The sequence below is a fragment of the Podarcis vaucheri genome (genome assembly GCF_965113315.1).
Source record: "Podarcis vaucheri genome assembly, chromosome: 11".
Lineage (NCBI taxonomy): Eukaryota > Metazoa > Chordata > Lepidosauria > Squamata > Lacertidae > Podarcis > Podarcis vaucheri.
This window is the reverse complement of record NC_138749.1, coordinates 62,728,283-62,747,328: the sequence shown is the minus strand read 5'-3', so window position 1 is coordinate 62,747,328 and position 19,046 is coordinate 62,728,283. Positions and strand designations below refer to the sequence as shown.

The window sequence follows — 19,046 nt, the reverse complement described above, 5'->3', positions numbered from 1 at the left end:
TTTTCACAATAAAACTAAACAAGCTTCACCATTAGGACTCTAGCATATGGAGGCGTGTGCAAGGCCAAGCTGAGGGCAGGCGGCAACTGCCTCCCCTAAATCAATATAAATACTTAACTAACCGAGGTTTTGCCCACCTAACAAAAAGCCTAGCTACGCCCATGATTGGAGGTAAAGCAGCTACACTTTACTTGGGTGTAAGACTCCAGAGTGACCCAGCCCTAGATTATACTGAAAGAGGTTGATGCAAAATTATTTCCCGGTGGTATCCCAGGTAAAGTTTGTTGGAGCTAATCAGCAGCAGTGCTAGAACAAAACAAGCAGCAGCATGAGCAGAAGGGCAAGCAGGGCCCAACCCTGATATTACACAACTCCCCTCTGCACACGCAGCCCAGAAGAGCTCTAACACAAGAGGCTTCAGTCTTCACACTCAAAGCAGTGTGGTGGAGGGGATGTCTCTTGTGCCTATGGAGCTCCTCCATGTGGAGAACTCTCCCACGTGCTGTTTAACGCATAAAGAGAAGTGTACCACCCTGTGAGGGAGGCCAGTGGTTCTCAATGTTTAAGCCATTATTGGCCACCAAAGGCCCCTGCCACAAGTTTAAAAAGTGGACATGAGAACATTTCCAGGCAATTTATACTGATAAATAGGTATATTTATGGTGCACAGGCATACATTTATTGAGACCTTTGTGCCTGATGGTCACCTGCCATCTCCTTAATACTGATATTAGCAGACAATGGAATATTTGGGAGGAGTGCTGCTAACAGACCAATGTTACAAGTTTCTGTTAGTCTCAGAGAAATGATGTTTGGACTCCCATGAAGTGAAATCCGTGTATGTTGACTGTTTCATGGACTGCCCAATGTGCAGGTGAAGCAGAGGAACTTGGCTCGGAAGATTGCATTCCTTGTGCAGATGGGTGCCTCTCCTGCAGACTGGGTAGGTTTTATTTTTTAATCTTTAAGTTTCTACTTCTGTACTTTCAGTTATTTCTTTAATATGTACTTATATATTTGTTATTTGTTTTATTCTTATATGCCACCCTTCAGGGCAGAGCCCTCCCTAGGCAGCTTGTTGTTGTTGTTTAGTCGTTTAGTCGTGTCCGACTCTTCGTGACCCCATGGACCAGAGCACGCCAGGTACCTCTGTCCTCCACTGCCTCCCGCAGTTTGATCAAACTCATGCTAGTAGCTTCAAGAACACCATCCAACCATCTCATTCTCTGTCGTCCCCTTCTCCTTGTGCCCTCCATCTTTCCCAACATCAGGGTCTTTTCCAGGGAGTCTTCTCTTCTCATGAGGTGGCCAAAGTATTGGAGCCTCAGCTTCACGATCTGTCCTTCCAGTGAGCACTCAGGGCTGATTTCCTTCAGAATGGAGAGGTTTGATCTTCTTGCAGTCCATGGGACTCTCAAGAGTCTCCTCCAGCACCATAATTCAAAAGCATCAATTCTTCAGCGATCAGCCTTCTTTATGGTCCAGCTCTCACTTCCATACATCACTACTGGGAAAACCATAGCTTTTACTATACGGACCTTTGTTGGCAAGGTGATGTCTCTGCTTTTTAAGATGTTGTCTAGGTTTGCCATCGCCTTTCTCCCAAGGAGCAGGCGTCTTTTAATTTCGTGACTGCTGTCACCATCTGCACTGATCATGGAGCCCAAGAAAGTAAAATCTCTCACTGCCTCCATTTCTTCCCCTTCTATTTGCCAGGAGGTGATGGGCCCAGTGGCCATGATCTTCGTTTTTTTGATGTTTTGTTTCATGCACATACTAGGATAATTTAGCTTCATATAGAGAACAGGGCCTGGAGTTGAGCTGGATGCAGGCGCAATGGAAGCTACTATCCCTGTAACCAACTGCTGTCACCACAGCAGTCATCTTGCCCCATAACAGCTATGTTGTGTTATGCCGCACTCCCACAACAGACCATTAGTGACTGGCACCCACAGAACTTTCTCAAAATATTTCCACAGGCCAACGGTGTGGGCAACTCCTGCATACATTTAAAAAAATAACAGAGCATGGTCATGTTCTGTAGTAAAGTGATATATCTAACAATTTTTAATATCCAAAAGTAACAAATAATGCCAAACAAATAGTAAGACTATAACATATATTTGTTTGGTTAATAAAGTCCTCAGGGCCTTCTCAGTCAGTACAGTACAGTTTCCCAACCTTTTTCTGACTATGGCCTCCTTCTGACCTCGTTTTCTTCCTGTGGCCCCCCCATGGACATAACCAAGGAGGGGCAGGGGGCAGCCCCCCCCACTAAATACAAATCAATACTAATCTGAGGTTCTGCCCCCCCAACAAAACAAAAATCTTGCCCCTTTCCGTCCTAGCAGTAGAAAGGTAGCTATTTAAATGCTTTGTTTGTAAATAGAACATGTTTTATTTATAATTTTTATAATTTATACAAACTACAATTACATAAAGTGATAGGAACATAATGGAATATTGTTGAAGCTGAAAAACACATAATGGAATATTGTTGAAGCTGGAGGGGACCCGAGGGCCATCTTTCTAGTGCAACCCCCTGCAATGTAGGAAACTCAGCTAAAGCATCCATGACAGACGGCCATCCAAGCTCTGCTTAGAAACCTCCAAGGAAGGAGAGTCCAGAACCTCCTGAGGGAGATCCATCTTCCATGTATTCTAAAAAGTAAACAACACTTATTTGACCCCAGTTATTTGACACAGAGCGGGAAACCTACACATATAGTCCAAAAGGCGCACAGGGAGTTCTGTTTATATGGGATAACTTTAAAAAGCAAGTGGTCCTCACTGACCTGGTGCAAAAAGATCTTGTCATTTGGAGGAGCCCTGGCTGCCTAGATAAAACACTATAGTCCCACACACCCTTACCTGGGAGTAAGGCCCACTGAACTCACTGCGGCTTTCTTCTGAGTAGACAGTTATTTACTAGAAGCAAGTCAGCAGCAGCAGGCGACCCCACTCTGCTAGGTGCTGGGGTGGATTGCACCCTTTGCCTTGCAGAGTCAGACCCAGGCTGCCACCAGGTCCAGCACTGGCAACAAGCAGCTCTGGCTCACCCAACCCTACCCACTGCCACCCCACCCCCACACCTACTGGACATTGGGGATCTGTATCATGGGCTTTACTGGTCAAAGCAGGAGCCTCAGCAATCACCCTCTCCTCCCCTAGAAACAAACCGGGACTGCTCCAATAAAATGTACGTGGCAAAAAGGAGCACTAGGCCCTGGTGGGATGCCCCCTTACCTGCTAAGCAGATAGAGCAGATAACTAGCCAATCAGGATTTTTAGAAAAATGATCTTTTCCCCCCTTCACTTCTCGCTTCACTTTATAGCCTCTGAGTCTCCTGCTATGCCCCCCCCCCATTTATGTAGTTTTAACCTGTGGCCCCCTTGGAATAACCTGGGGCCCCTAGGGGGCCATATGGCCACTGGTTGGGAAACACAGCACAGCCTTGGCAAATAACAGCCTTGATAAACAATATCTTCACTTCCTCCTTAAGACAGTGTCATTTCTTTCCCCAGCTGATGTGTGAGTTGAAGGTCTGCTTGTGGCAGCAATCTTGATGGGGTGATGGAAGAGAGTCTCTGAGTTTCTGGGGTCTACTAGCTCTTTCATTTCTGACCAGTAATTTTGCACAAAATGTGTGGACATTTCCCAAAATGACCACTGTTTGTATTGGCCCCAAAACTGCTGTTTCATCACACGGTGAAGGCTGGTTCATACACACATGCCTTCTGCTCGATGACTGCAGTATCAACTGTTTCTGGGCAGTGATCACAAATCAGACCCTATAGACTTTTATTATCATTGAACATCACCTCATACACAGTGCTTTTAGTTGGTAGTCAGTTTATGCTAACAAATCAAAGCAGGTGACACAAAAATAAAAAGGTTTTTGTGCTTGTGTGAACTTATCTAGAGTCTGATAGTTCAGGGAACTAACTCACCTTCCCCACTTCTGGAACATTCCTCCTTTGGATTTTAGGTCATAAATTGTTTGGTAGGATTATTGTCTATTAGGCAACTCTGTTCCTCTATGAGCTATGTTTAGTTCCCAAACTCAGTGTATTTCTGGGTCAGGCGCCTATAGGAAATCCTTGAAATCTGAAACTGTGGTGGGCTGCTACAGGTGATGCCACTGATGCATGGCACAGTTTTCTCAAGGAGTGGACTGGGACCCTTCAGGTGGCGTCTCAGTGCTCATTATTATTTACATCTTATTATATATAAACTGGGAAAAGAAAGAAAGGGTATAAGAAAGGAGGAACATGTTAATAGAAAGGGATCAGGGAGAAGGGATGAAAGAAACTGATTTGCGGGGGGGGGGCACACACGGATGAATGGGACGCGGGTGGCGCTGTGGATTAAACCACAGAGCCTAGAACTTGCCGATCAGAAGGTCGGTGGTTCGAATCCCTTTGATGGAGTGAGCTCCTGTTGCTCGGACCCTGCTCTAGCCAACCTAGCAGTTCGAAAGCACGTCAAAGTGCAAGTAGATAAATAGGTACCACTCCATCAGGAAGGTCAATGGCATTTCCATGCACTGCTCTGGTTCGCCAGAAGCGGCTTAGTCATGCTGGCCACATGACCCGGAAGCTGTACGCCGGCTCCCTCGGCCAATAAAGCGAGATCCCATAGTCAGCCACAACTGGACCTAATGGTCAAGGGTCTTTTTACCTTTTTTTTAAACACACGGATAAAGGGATTAGTTGAGTGTGCAACAGAATGTGAGTAGAAATTAGTAGAGATGGGTAAAAATACATTGAGGGGTATGGGGACAGGTAGGAAAGGGAAAAAAATATAAAAGAAACAACATTCTCTGCTTAAAGCCTGTGGTTCATCAAATTCTGACTTAACTGGTTAGGCTGAGTGATGATACTTCCAGAGCAAATGTATGCCCATAGCTTGATGAAAGCTGAGCTATGGAACTCCTTGCCACAGTGGCAATACTGTAGCAAAGAAATTAACAATTTCCAAAGATGGATTGGAGATCAGTAAAAAAATATGTCAATAGTTACTAGCTGCTATTATGCCAAACGCTGCCTCCCTCTGCCACCATTTTGTGACTGTTTTTTCTCCTGCACTATCGTTTTTTGTGAGTGGCAGGCCTCAGTAATTCTCAGTTGTCATTATGTGAGCCCTGGGGGGTAAAAGGTTTTAGAACCTCTGATATATAGGATACCTCTGATTCCAGAGGCTTCTAAAGAGTGAAATGGGATTTTGTTATGGGTATGTTACAGTCTAATAAAAATTGCTCTTGGACTACGGTATGTCAACCTTCATACGGCAGCAGCAGGAGAAGTTATATGTTGTTGGGCTGTAATGGAGGAAACCTGTTTATGTCATCTCTTTATTCCTTTCCTTCCAACTGCTGGATGAAAATTAGAACAGGAATCTGAGCCTGCTTATATTTTTACTTAGGGCCAAGTTGTCATGACATGGGGAGGGAACCCCTAACCAAGTACCACAAGCTCAGTCCATATCCCACCCCCCACCTCAGTGCAGCTGCTTTTAATCAAAGACATCAGGATATCTGATCACAGATATTCCATGTCATGTCTAATTTATCCTTTAGTTATTGTTTTTCCTATAACTTTGAAAACTCTGAAGTATATTATAATACTGTTGTTTTTTTAAAAAAAACTTTAAAATTCCATTATAGGTCAAATTTTCCTGTGATGTTTAAGCTTATTAATGCCAAAAATAAACCATGAGTTAAGAGAAATGTTCATTTTATGCTTGATGTTTTGTGCTGATATTGGCAGTCACCATCCAAATACCATCTGAAGAGATGGGCAGACTACATGGACAAAGTTCTTTGGTCCCTTATATTACTCTCGGTGGTTTGCTCTGCTATACGGTACATAATTAGAAGTTCAAAGACGTTTCATTTGCTAGTTTTATTACTTTTGTGCTCACAAAGCCTGGCAGGAACATGTTGGGAAGATCTATGGCCTTGGGAATGAATGGGAGCAGGGCGACCCCGAGAAAACACATTTTCAAACTGCTGGAGTTACAAGCAGAGTTCGTTTTGTTTTGTTTTGTTTTTTAAAAACCCCAATTAGTATCACACAGAGACAGTTCCAAATGTAGATAAGCTTAGACATCTTCAAGCAGGGTTGCAAACTCCTGAAAGCCGATATTTTGGTATCTGGGAGAACCCACCCCAGGATAAGGGCCGACAGGAGGAAGCTGTGATGCCTTAGTCGTGGAACTGAAAAGCTGAACGGGACCCCGAGAGTCATCTAATCCAACCCCCTGCCAACTTCCTGTGCTCTTACTCAACCATTTGTTTGCTAATCTGCCAGCTTGGTGCTTGCAAAATGCAGGTACAGTTTTTGCACTGTAAAAGGGTCTGAGGCAGCCTGCACTCTGGGCAGAAACAGGTTTGTTTCTTTTCTCAGAGGTTATTTCCACAGTCAGTGAAAATGTGGTGTCAGGGAAGGGGGTTGCCTACAACCTGAACCTCTGAATATCCTTCTGTGAGGCTTTTTCCAGAGAGTTGTACATATGAAGCTTTCCTGTTCCCACCTTCAGATGAATATGTGGAATAGAAGAGGTGCAATGAGTGTAAAACTATGTAAAAAAACCACAGAAACCCACTCCTCCGCCCAGTCTCTGCATGTAGATATGCTGTTTGATGAGGGCTTAGGACAGTTGTAGGACTTGTGGGAGAATCCAAAGTGTAGGGGTCCAAGATTATGGGGCATTGAAGACCTGTTGCTATTTTTGCAGCAGATCCCTGTCTCCGGTGTCCTAGGGCCACCCAATCAACATGAAAGGGAAGCTTTTAAGCACTGAGAAGTCTTCTCACTCTTTGCGCCGATGGGAGCCAATCCGAGTGAAAAGAGGTGAGTCAGTCACTGGTGCTTGGCTCCTAGGGTCACTCTTGAGAAAGCACATCGGAAGAACAGTGAGGAGTAGCTGTTCTGTTTCCTCTAAAGCTAACCTTTAAGGGTAGGGCTGCCATACGTCTGGAATTTCCTGGACATAGCTGGGATTTGCCTGTCAAAAATGGTGTCTGGGCAGAATTTTTAGAAAAAATAGGTTAAAAACTGAGATTTTCCAAAAATCCTAACCCTAACCCTTCAACAACTTTGCCAAAAGAAAAGCTCAACAACTCTTGCATCGGAACTACAAGTAAACACAACTTAAATAACTCTGAGTATTGCCATACTCCAAATCATTTGCCTATGATAGAAGATAGTAGATCTAGCTAGCTGAAAGGCAACACATGGAGACCTCCATTGATCATTTAAGTGCATCCCTAATTATTATTATTGCCTACAATTACATTCTTATATAATCTTAAAGAAGGGGTGTGACTGGGAGGAAGTATGGCTGTGGCTATCATGAAGGCACCCTGCAGTTCTAAATTTATATTCATACTACTAGTAGCATGGCAGAATTCCTAGGTGCACTCAATACTCCTTGCTTCAAACCATTTATCTGGATCACCTTGTTAGCATTCTCCCCCTCTAGGGACCTAGCACCAACATTTTATAGCACTTGTTTTAGCATCTGGTGACTGATCTTCTCTCTGTGTCCTTTTTAACCTATCCTTGTCTTTAGATGGCATGCTGAATATCCAGTTGCGAAATTTCCCAATCTCTCCTCTCTGTCTTTCTGAGAAGCTAATGCAGGCGCAAATAAAACCTTTCCTTAGGTAAAGGTAAAGGTAAAGGTACCCCTGCCCGAACGGGCCAGTCTTGACAGACTGTGGGGTTTGTGCGCCCATCTCACATTTATTGGCCGGGGGCCAGCGCTGTCCGGGGACACTTCCGGGTCACGTGGCCAGCGTGACATTGCTGCTCTGGCAAGCCAGAGCCGCACACGGAACGCCGTTTACCTTCCCGCTGGTAAGCGGTACCTATTTATCTACTTGCACTTAGGGGTGCTTTCGAACTGCTAGGTGGGCAGGCGCTGGGACCGAACAGCGGGAGCGCACCCCGCCGCGGGGATTCGAACTGCCGACCTTTCGATCGGCAAGCCCTAGGCGCTGAGGCTTTAGCCCACAGCGCCACCCGCTTTCCTTAAAACCATCTTTTAAATTTAAATTGTATTTAGTGCAGGCATATTTGCAAGCGAGATGTAATAACTTGAAAAGGGTTCTGCAGATTCCATTTCGTATGCATCCTATACAGAGATAGGAAAGAAAGAGCAAGACAAGGATGACTTTGGAATATTGAAAGAAGCTAATGATGCATCTAAAGGACACAACTGTCACATTTATGAGTTGATGGCTGGAACTATGGCAGTTACATTTTTCACTAGGAGAAAGTATTTTGGTTTCTGTTGGAAAGAAAGCCCCCCCCCCAAAAAAAAGACACTGTATCTCAAAATCATGCCTGATGATGAATAGCTACAATACCTAGCAAGACGGAGAGCTTGGCCTTATCTATTGACCTAGCAGATAAAATTAAGGGTGTTGTCTCTTGTGTCATAACGAGTTTGTCACAAGATCATAAAGCCTAGACTCTTGAATTTCTCATCTGCATTCTATTCTACATCAGTAAGATGCACAGACATAAGAGTCTCAAAGTTACATTGAACCTCACATGTAAAAACTTCCAAAAAGATAGGAAAACTCATGTGTTATAGAACTCCCCCCCCCCCTTTAGCTGAAAACTATCCTTATTATAAGTCCTTCCCCAAACAGAGCCTAAGATTTGTATAGCTGCTTGCCTTTCTCTTGAGCAGCAAAATACTTCCTGTTCTACTTCATTTGAGAGCTTCATATGAGTTGGAATTCTGAAAACTTGACTGCTGATTCTCTCATGAGCAGCACTTTGCAAATACCATCGAAGATTTTGAAGTCAGCTGGACCAAGTCAAAGATCCATGTAATCCTGCGCTGAGCATCCAAAGCTCTTTTAACCATACTTTCCTGATTTAAATGAAACCGGAAGCCATAACTTCCTGCTTTGTTTGCCATGGGCCTGCACATCTTCAGCCAAGATATGAACGAAACTCTTTGCTTCTGACTAACAGCGGCCTGAGGCCCGCAGTCCCTTGTTGTCAGCTGAATTTAAGCATGAGGAACTGAGATTGACAGATTCATCCATCCCTACCCAAACCTAAACCAACCTTTCCCAACCTCAGGCCCCCATACATTGGATTACAGCTCTCAAGATCCCTCACCACTGACCCTGCTCACAAGAGATGATGGGAGTTGTAGTCCAACAAGATTGGGAAAGACGGCTCTAGATGACTTCGCCCTGCAGTTTTGTGTAGGTGTTGAACAGCATGGGGGACAGAATGGACGCCCGAAGCACCTTATAATCCAAATGAGCCCCTGTAGTACCGCCTTCTGAGGCTGATTCTCTAAGAAGGACTGGAGTCAAGATAATGACATGTTTCCTAAACCCAACTCAGCTGTTAACTGTTCAAAGCAGTAATCAATTTTGCACCTTTGAAGAAAATGCCACAACAGTATAAATGAAATTATATCGTCATTGTGCATAGTTATTTTGCTTATTTAATTAGAGGGGGGGGGAGAAAAGCTTGTTGCTCTAGAAAGCAGATTACCCTCCATTTTTCTGATTTCAATGGAAATTTAAATTGATGCTGTATGTATATATGAATTGTTTTGCAAACTTCTACAATCAAAACAGTATGTTGGGAGCTTCATTGCAGGTTGTCTTCTAGGTTGAAAAGGTGTTGGGTATTTTTAGTACACACCCCTTTTTCTCACTATATTAAAGTATAGTTAAATGTCAAAGCATAAGCCTTGTTATACGAAGTAAGGCCTCTTTCCTACTGCATGCATAGGACTGGGATGCACAGATAGGGAGGTGAGTCTGAATTTGAGTGGAAGTATACTGTTGAACTGAAATTTGCCTGGTATGCCTAAAGCATCGCCTGCAGTCCTACAGTAGTTTGTTGTTTATAGATGCCCACATGGTTGATTTTCCCCAACATTGAGTGCAGCACACTGACAGCTTCCTCATGTAATTTCTTGTTTTCGTTTACAAACTTTAAAGCAGTCACAGTTCTAAACAATTGCTTTTGGCAAGAGAGCTGGTTTTCTCTCAAAAAAAGACATTCACTATACTTGGAAAGATGATACAGTAAAATAGATTCCTGACTGAATGCTGAATACAATACGTTAGAATTATGGGAGATCCACAGGGACCATGTGAGTCCTGATTAGATAAGAGAAGGTGATGTCTTTCTGAGTTTGTTCTCCCCAAGAGTCATTGCTCTTTAATCATTTTAACTTTAAGAATAAATAATCATAATCATAATCATAATCAATTAATTATAACCCACCCATATAACCCCAGCCACTCTGGGCAGCTCCCAACAGAATAAAACATAAAATATTAAAAACTTCCCTAAACAGGGCTGCCTTCAGATGTCTTCTAAATCTTCAACTGCCTGACCTTAAGGTAGTGAAATATCTAACACATCTGGCATAAGGTTTAGGGAATACAAAATGTATTGTCACAGCAAATTCCAAGCAAATTATATGTAGTCCAGTACTGAACTCAGAGTGGTGCCTGACTTTGGCTGCAGTCTTAATGCCTATTTACCTGGGAGTAGATGTGCCAACTTGAATAAAATATGGGGGGGGGGCAAGTATTATGCCCTGCATAATTGATCACATGACGTGGTGCATGGAGACCATTTGAACGGCAATGCCCATCAACTTGGGGGGGGGTGGCTCCCTCAAATATATTTTTTGGGGGGTGAAGCCCCTGGCTCCTTTGCCTGGGAGTAAGCCCCAGTGAACTCAGCTGAGATTTATTTCTGAGCAGACATGCAGAAGATTGTTCTCTTTCACACATGCTCAAATTCCTGCACAGTCATCAACTCACTTAGTATAAGTTAAGTCCCAATCTACAAAACTGAACTATGGCATCCAATTCTTTTCCTTATGAGGCTGAATCATATAACAACTGAAACAGGGAGAGAAATAATTAGTCCTATTTTTAAAAAGACCCTTTGATTTCCAATTCCAAAAATATTTCTATGAGTGCTTATTTAAAACTGGCCTTTGGTTAGCAATAACAATGAATTTTGTGTTGGGGATGGCACAATGCAAAGACATGTGTTTTACTGTTGGTTATGTATAAATTTGGTGGCATAATTTATTTTATGTTGTACCCCATCCTTGTATCAGCACTGATGAAGAATGGGCTATAAATATTTCCTAAAAATAATAATAATAAATAGTTCATTAAAAGTGGGCTACAGTGTTGATGTCAGTAGCTGGATTTTTTTTAAAAACAAACAAACAGGAATACTGAAAACCAGCAGTCTTTCTTGAGAGACTTGCTCTTCTAGAGGGACTACACTGCCATCACTTAAGATGTGCCAGTGCTTTTTTAATAGAAAAATGGTGCTGGTACTCACAATGATCCTGCTTTTCACAATCCCCCTTTTAGCTGCAGTTGCCTGCTTGCTCTCCAAACCCTCCATTTACCCTACTGGAAGATTGGGGGGGGGGGTTAGTGTTGGTACTGTGTATCGCTGAGTACCGTCAGAAAAATACCGTTGGATGTGACCTTCCAGATGCTTCTGGTCTCCATTTCCCATCAGTCCCAACCAACATGGTCATTCAGAAGTGTCTGGTGGGGCAGATGAAGTTGTTCTGTTCTCCTGGCTCCTGAGTGCTGCTTACACTTCCTGGGAGGAAGAGAGGGAGGGGGGAGACAGTGGGAGCTCAGCTGGCGTGGGCATGGCAACAGGAGTGTCAAATGGGCACCACACCTGAGCTCCCCACTGACTTCCAAGGTGTTTGGAAGCCCTCCTGTGCTGGCCCTCTGTCTGCTACTGTGGCTGGTGGTATGGTTTGCTGTGAGCTGCATTCCAGCAACATCTGGAGGACCCAAGGACATCTCTGACTTAGAGGGTGACTATCTTCTAGCTCAGTATGTATTATAGGATTGCAGCCCGAAACCAACTGTCAAGAAACGTTAACTATACAAGCAATCTCATTATGTGAAGATCACTCTGTGCAGTGGGAACTGCTTCAAAAGGAGAGGGCTGTCCTATCTGCCACCAGTGCAAGTGTTAGGCATTGTTTGGGGAGGGGAAAGTGGAAATAGGTATCTATTAGATGATGCCTGTGATATCAAAAGGGGGCACAACTAAAGTCTGTCCCCAACCTACCAATGTAATTTTGATAATCTTAGCAATTTAGAAATGTAGTTTTTCTGTTCTCTGGAAAAACTGTTTTTTACACCTTTCACCTGCATGAAAATAACTAGTGATTATTTAGCACTGTTCTGCTCAATGTTCCCATATGTCTTTGACTATTATGTGTTTCAGAACCAGAGTCTTCTTAAGAAATAGGCCTGAGTTTATATTAGTGTGGTGCAGTGACTGGAGTGTTAAACAAAGACTGGAGAGACTTAGGTTAAAATCCCCACTTGCTTATGAAACTTACTGGGTGAACATGATCATGAAACTCGCTATCTTGAAGCCTAACTTACTTCACAGGTTTACTGTGAGGATAAAATGGAGTTGACGGTCCCTTGTATGCCACCTTAAGTTCCTCAAAAGAAAGGCAAGTGTGGATTTAAGATATAATGTAATGATATAAAGAAGGTAAGTTATACAGTTTGAGGCTAGTCCTTATGAAGTCTTTATGTATCCAGAATTCTAGTGACAGCAAATTTAAGCCAGGCAATAAAAACTTGCTATCAAAGAAAAACTATATATCAGAGGAGACATTTTTCACCAAAGCTATTTAAATTAGAATGGTCATCATCATCAACAACAATGATGTTGATAGCATTCCCTATTTATCTAAGGATTTCTTAATTTTCCACTGTTCATTTAGCCAATTGAGATTTGGATACATGAGAAACTGGCACAGTATTTTGTTTCCAATGTGTTGTTTGCTTTTAATTCCAGATGACCCAAGAGCCTGCACATCATGCATTCATAATTATTACATGTAAGTTTATTACTCTTTTCCCCACTTTCCCTCTCTTTCTCTATTTTCTGAAACACAACAGTGTCTTAGATATTTCAGAGCTAAGCAGGGTGGAATATGCTGTTTGAATGGGGGGTGGCGATGGTTAATCTATAGCCCTTCAGATGACGCTGAATTACAGCTCCCATCATCAGTGACTATTGGCTGGCTCAGGCTGATGGGAACAGTAGCTCAGCAACCCCTGGAGAGCCAAAGGTTAGCATAACATAACCCAGTTGTCTTCAAGGGGGAAGGGGCAAACAGTGGGTGTGATGGACAGGCTCCATTGCTGCACCATCCTGAGCTTTCTGCTGCCTCCCTCCCCCTCCCCTTCCCCCTCTTGTAACTGGCAGTGATGTGTAGCATTGTGAAGGCAGATAGGCAACTTCATCCTGCCTGCACTGCTAGAGATTTTAACTCTTGGAAGCCTCAGTGAGGAAATGAAAACAGGAAGGGATTTCCAGGACAATTGCTTGAGTAATTTAATCCCCATGACTGCAGCTCAATGGAAATCACACATCATCTGCCATTACAGCTGTTTTCTTCACAGACCTGCTTGTTGTGCTTCACAGAACCCGGGGACAGAGCATGGGGCAGAGTCTGAGAAAGGCTCCCTTAACTATTAAGCTACTGTACTTAAAAACATTCCTGAGTATTGTCACCCCTCATTTTAGAGGAGATGCTTGCCACACATGAGTACATTTATGAGAGGATTATGCTTGTTCATTGCAATTGTTTGATGCACCATTATCCATCCATAATGAAAATTATGATGATCAAAAATGCTTCCCTCCCCTCCAGGTACAAACAGCAATGCTATCGAACTTGTCCTCAGAATACGTACAATGATGAAAAGTCTCTCCTTTGCATAGAGTGTCAACCAAATTGCAGAAGCTGCGACAAATATGAGTGTTACTGGTGTAAAGAAGGGTTTTTTCTTCTAGGTAAGAAAGGTGACAAGTATTTTACATGGGGAAATGATTTCATGCCTTGCCCAAGAAGGCATAATGTGCATTCAGTTAAGAGAGACTGGGAAGGGGCAGAAATACCATTCAGTTCCCATTTCAAGCCAAATCTGTCAAAATTGCTCTTTCTCAAACAATATGAGAACCAAAACGTAAAGGTAAAGGTACCCCTGCCCGTACGGGCCAGTCTTGACAGACTCTAGGGTTGTGTGCTCGCTCACTCTATAGGCCGGGAGCCAGCGCTGTCTCGAGACACTGGACAGCGTGGCCAGCGTGACAAAGCTGCAGCTGGCAAGCCAGCACTAGCGCCGCACACAGAAACGCCGTTTACCTTCCTGCTGGTAAGCGGTCCCTATTTATCTACTTGCACCCAGGGGTGCTTTCAAACTGCTAGGTTGGCAGGCGCTGGGACCGAACGACGGGAGCGCACCCCGCCGCGGGGATTCGAACCACCGACCATGCGATCGGCAAGTCCTAGGCGCTGAGGTTTTACCCACAGCGCCACCTGCGTCCCTTAACCAAAACATAGCCATCCTTCAAAATACCCACTTATCCAAATTATACAATGCAGTTCTCCAACCAAACAATGTTTGCAAAATTGTATGTATTAGAAGAAAATATGCATAAGAATGACTCAATATTTGTGAAAATAGCATTAAATAATGCACTGTATTAGGAGAAATTGCTTGTAAAAATGTGTACATTAGTCAAAACTGCATATGAAAATATATTTATTAGGAGAAATGTACATTAAAGATCCTGAAGAATTTTCATGAGGCTTAAAAAAAATGGAGACAACTGAACTGAAGATTAGAAACATGAGAAACTGAGACAACTAAAATTGGCAGATCGTTTCATCCCTAAGAGAGACTAACTACAGTCTTAAATCTATGGGACTGTAGGTTCTCAACCACCTTTTAAAAAGAATGACCCCCAGACATCTGCTTCAATAAGCCTAAAGCATTCAAGGTTAAAATTTCATTCATTTTAATTAAGTGCTTGTAAACGGAGGTTCAGGAAATAATGCTGCTAGAAGCACAAGAGCATCAAACAAAGGTATGTCTTCAAATCTGCACATTTAAACTTTAATCAACTTTGGATTTTAAATGGCAGCAATGAGATTCAGAGACAACCCCCTACTTTGGGGGTAAAGAGGAAATATATATTTATTAACGAAACTCCCAATGAGCCTTTCATTTTAAGCATGTTGATGCAAACTTAATTTGTTCAATATAAGAGATGAATGAATGGCACAAAGTAACTTTAGCCTGAAAATGGTTTCATATCACTTCCATTCTTTGTAGGTGACTTTTTGAAGTCAACATGTAGCATAATCCGCATGCCTCCTATTATGGTGTATGGTTATGAAATTGCAGGCCGGCAAGTATGCAGCCCACACTCCAGAAGTCAAGACTTGTATAGACCTGTGAAATGCACTTTGAACCTTTTATGAGGCTCAGATGTACAGACCTTGTCCCCTTATCATAAGTTATTTAGACCTTGTTATCTTATTCAAAGTGGATTCTCTGTGGTCAGAGGTTAAGAAAATCAGGCTTCGGGTATTATAAGGAGGTGGAGTTGTGGCTCTGCTTTACAGTTTTTCAACTTTCATATACTCCAAGCTGCAACAGAGAACCAGAGTGCTCCTGAAAGTTGGCCAGCAGTTGTAAGTAATAAGGTAGAAATTATGCTTAGAGTACTTACTTCTCTAGACTTTGTGTTGGAGGCTGTGTAGCAGAGCCAAAACACAAACCTGGGTATGAGTGTATAGATCTGTAAATTATAACAAATGTGGAAATAAAAACATACCACTTTAATCCCTCCACAGAATTCAAATCTAAAAGATATTTAAAATATTTGAACTGCCAGCATTTAAAACACACCAAAGTGCAATGATATCAAAATCTCCACTGTTATAACCAGCAAATGTGACAAAATCCAAATATAATCATATGCTAAACATGTTTTAACCTTATATATCTGGGTTTTACCAGATTTCCCAATTATAAATCTACACTATAGAGATTTCAATATAATTGCAAATTGGTATGTTTTAACTTTGGTACTTCAATAACGTTGGTACTTCAGACATTTTAAACATCTTGCAATTTGAAATTTGTGGAGAGATTAAAGTTGTGCATTTTCATTTACACGCTTCATTCATTGAGGAATACACTTTATATATTAATGTTACCGATCTATACACTATACACCCCGTTTTATATTTTGGCTGTGTACTTGAGGTTGGGCTGTGCATTCTCTAGTAGAGCTAAACTTTCCTAGGGTGCCCCAGTTTGCTTAGTGGCAATTGAATCACACATTGTTCTCTACTTTCAATGCTCCAAATAACAGGACTTAGCTGGCATCAGTCACAATATGACATAAAGGCTTTTTTATTTTTCCTCCAGATGGGAAATGTGTGAGTGACTGTGGAGCTGGTTACTACAGCGATGAGGTCACAGAAGAATGTGAGCCATGCCACCGGACCTGTGCAACATGCAAAGGGTTCGACTCCAACGACTGTACTAGCTGCAAAGGAATTTTACAGTTACTCCATGGAAAGTGTGTGAACCTCAAAAGAAAGCAAGTAAATAGGAAATTCTGGAATGGTATGTTGCCATGCTTCCTCTGAATCCCCCCACCCCCATTTCTCTCTGCCCACAACCACTGGGGGGGGAAACCTCATCCTTTTCCAAACTCTCAAATAGATTTTATGTATAGAAATGTAAGTGATTGTATTTATATAGGACCAACATCAACACTTGGCAACTTCTGGCAGTCCACTATCTCAGCAGGGCCCACGACTAACACCAGACCTGAACGCCATGCAAGGGGAAGGTGGATCTGCAGCAAACTGTTATATGAATTACCCTGAATGCCTCAAAACGAGTATCATTCTGTGTGTATATGCAGAAACTACATCTTCACTAATGCAAATAGAATATTTATATGCATCACAGAAAGAACAGACATAGTTTCTTACGAATGAAGGTGAACATTTCATGGTAGTATAAAATGCAGTGGGGGGCCGGAACCTCTAACAGGTCAACCCCCCCCCCCCTTAACAGCAGCAACAGTCTCAGAGTGCTTCTTCCTGCACTGCCTCTGCAAGACCGAGGACCCCTCTGAGCATCATTAGCGCTTCACTCACCACAGCACTGTTGCATCTACTTTATACCACAGGAGTGACTCTCACTTGACTGAGTTCCATTCCCCTATCAACAGTACGTCAAGATTGTTTGATAGTTTAACGTTTTGATCACATCATAACCTGGTTAGGATTTATCCAGGAAAAATAAATGAGAACACATGCACTTGAAAACCACATTCCCTCCTCACCACCACAAACATACAGTACACATTGAGATGAACACAGTTTTGAGCATAATGATAGTAGTAAAGTATTGAATTCAATTGAATTTAGAGTGTAATCTTAATAAAATAAAAATCTTAACAATAGCATTACATGAATAAGTAAATGATAAATCATTAATATTATTGTATGATTGATTAGTACCTAATAATTAAATACATAATAATTAATAAACCCTGACATATAGCACAGTTTTGAGCATAATGATAATTTTAGAAATCTAAGAAAAGTATTGAATTCAATTTAATTTAATTTAAGGTGTAATCTTAATAAAATAAAAATCTTAACAATAGCATTACATGAATAGGTAAATGAGAAATCATTAATATTATTGTACGATTGATTAGTACCTAATAATTAAATACATAATAATTAATAAACCATGGCATGTAGCACTTTTCTCTTACTTGCAGCTTTTATTCTGTTTCATAAATATGAATAATGATTATCAATCCTATTTTACTGATAGAGAGACTGAAACTGCATACCTCCAATGGCTTGGGCTCTGCAGACCTGAAAGACCTCTTCCCTTATGTCCCTTCACGATCCTTACGGTCAGCCGAGAACGATCTCTTGTTGGTACCATCCGTGCACCAAATCCAGGCGGAAAGGGCACTTAAAGAGGCGTTCTCGGGGGCTGCTCCACAGTTGTGGAAGTCCTTTTCCCTGGAGGTTCGCCAAAACCCAATTGTCTGGAAACGATGTAAGACTTTAAAAAATCTAATTTTAAATATTACTATCTACCTTGGGCTTTAATGGAAAGGGTGGGCTCCCGAGTTCACTGAATAAGGTTCCCAAGGGCTGCTTTTCTCTAAAACTGCAATACTATAAACAGGAATTTAAGGGGAAAGTTATCTACCTGAAGATGTAACCAGCTGAGTATGGACTCTAAAAGACTTACAAGCACAGATGGAATATGCCACCTGTGTTAATTTTGCCATTCTGACTGGAGTAGTAATGATCAGCAAGGAATCAACAGCATCCCTGTAGGACTTGCAAGTGTCAAGTGCACCTGACAGTAACAAAACTGCCTTGTCCTAATACAGCTAGAAGGTATTTTTGTCTGCATCAGGAATCACATGCCCAAACAGCTTTTGCACATGTGCTTTCTTCGTCATTTAACAGGATACCAGCTTTGCTCACTGGAAAGGCGGTGGGGGGTTAATTAATATGCAGAGCATGGTTATTCTTACTTTATGACATATCTGGAGGAGATACATAATCACTACACAGAGAAACAGCTTGTGATACTGTGTACACAACTTACATTTAAAGCATATCCAAAGCACATGAGCTCCTGCAAAGAATCTTGGGTACTGTGGTTTGTTAAGGGTGCGAAGAACTAGAGCTTTGCAGTTCACAGTACTCTTTGGGGGAACCTATGTGCTTTAAATGTATGTAGCAAGAACTAATGTATGCTCAGCCCAGGAGAGGTGGGGGAAATGCACAGGCAAAAAAATACAAAAATCATAAGGAAATAGCAGACACATCCACAACCTGCGTGCATGAGCAAGAGAGATGAGGGAGCAATGCCACTTCAGTGCTTTGCCAGTGTTCTTGGCTCAGCCTCCCCGCCATGGGAGAGAAGGGGCAGAATGCAGTGGCTGTGCATATATTTCTGATGTTGAAACACTGTGTGTGATCCTGCAAAGCAAAAGGGTATTCACCTCCCTTGCTTTCCTGCACAGTGTGCTCTTTTCTAGCACCCCAAGTTGTTGAAGTGGACTTAAGTGTTGGAAGTTTGTGTCTGGAGTATCAAGGCTGAGGCCCCTTTCGAGTT

The 19,046-nt window shown here is 42.3% G+C and overlaps 1 protein-coding gene across 1 annotated transcript in view; it reads left to right on the top strand.

Moving 5' to 3' along the window:
• The window catches only part of LOC309542643 (proprotein convertase subtilisin/kexin type 5-like), a gene marked incomplete at its 5' end in the record, with an annotated part of 53,844 nt that overhangs the window by 17,750 nt on the left and 17,048 nt on the right, over positions 1 to 19,046 (top strand). The window contains 5 exons of the mRNA XM_082241454.1: positions 875 to 943; positions 12,868 to 12,910; positions 13,730 to 13,872; positions 16,302 to 16,502; positions 17,736 to 17,969. Coding sequence (XP_082097580.1) covers positions 875 to 943; positions 12,868 to 12,910; positions 13,730 to 13,872; positions 16,302 to 16,502; positions 17,736 to 17,969 — 690 coding nt within the window. The remainder of the gene's footprint in view (positions 1 to 874; positions 944 to 12,867; positions 12,911 to 13,729; positions 13,873 to 16,301; positions 16,503 to 17,735; positions 17,970 to 19,046) is intronic.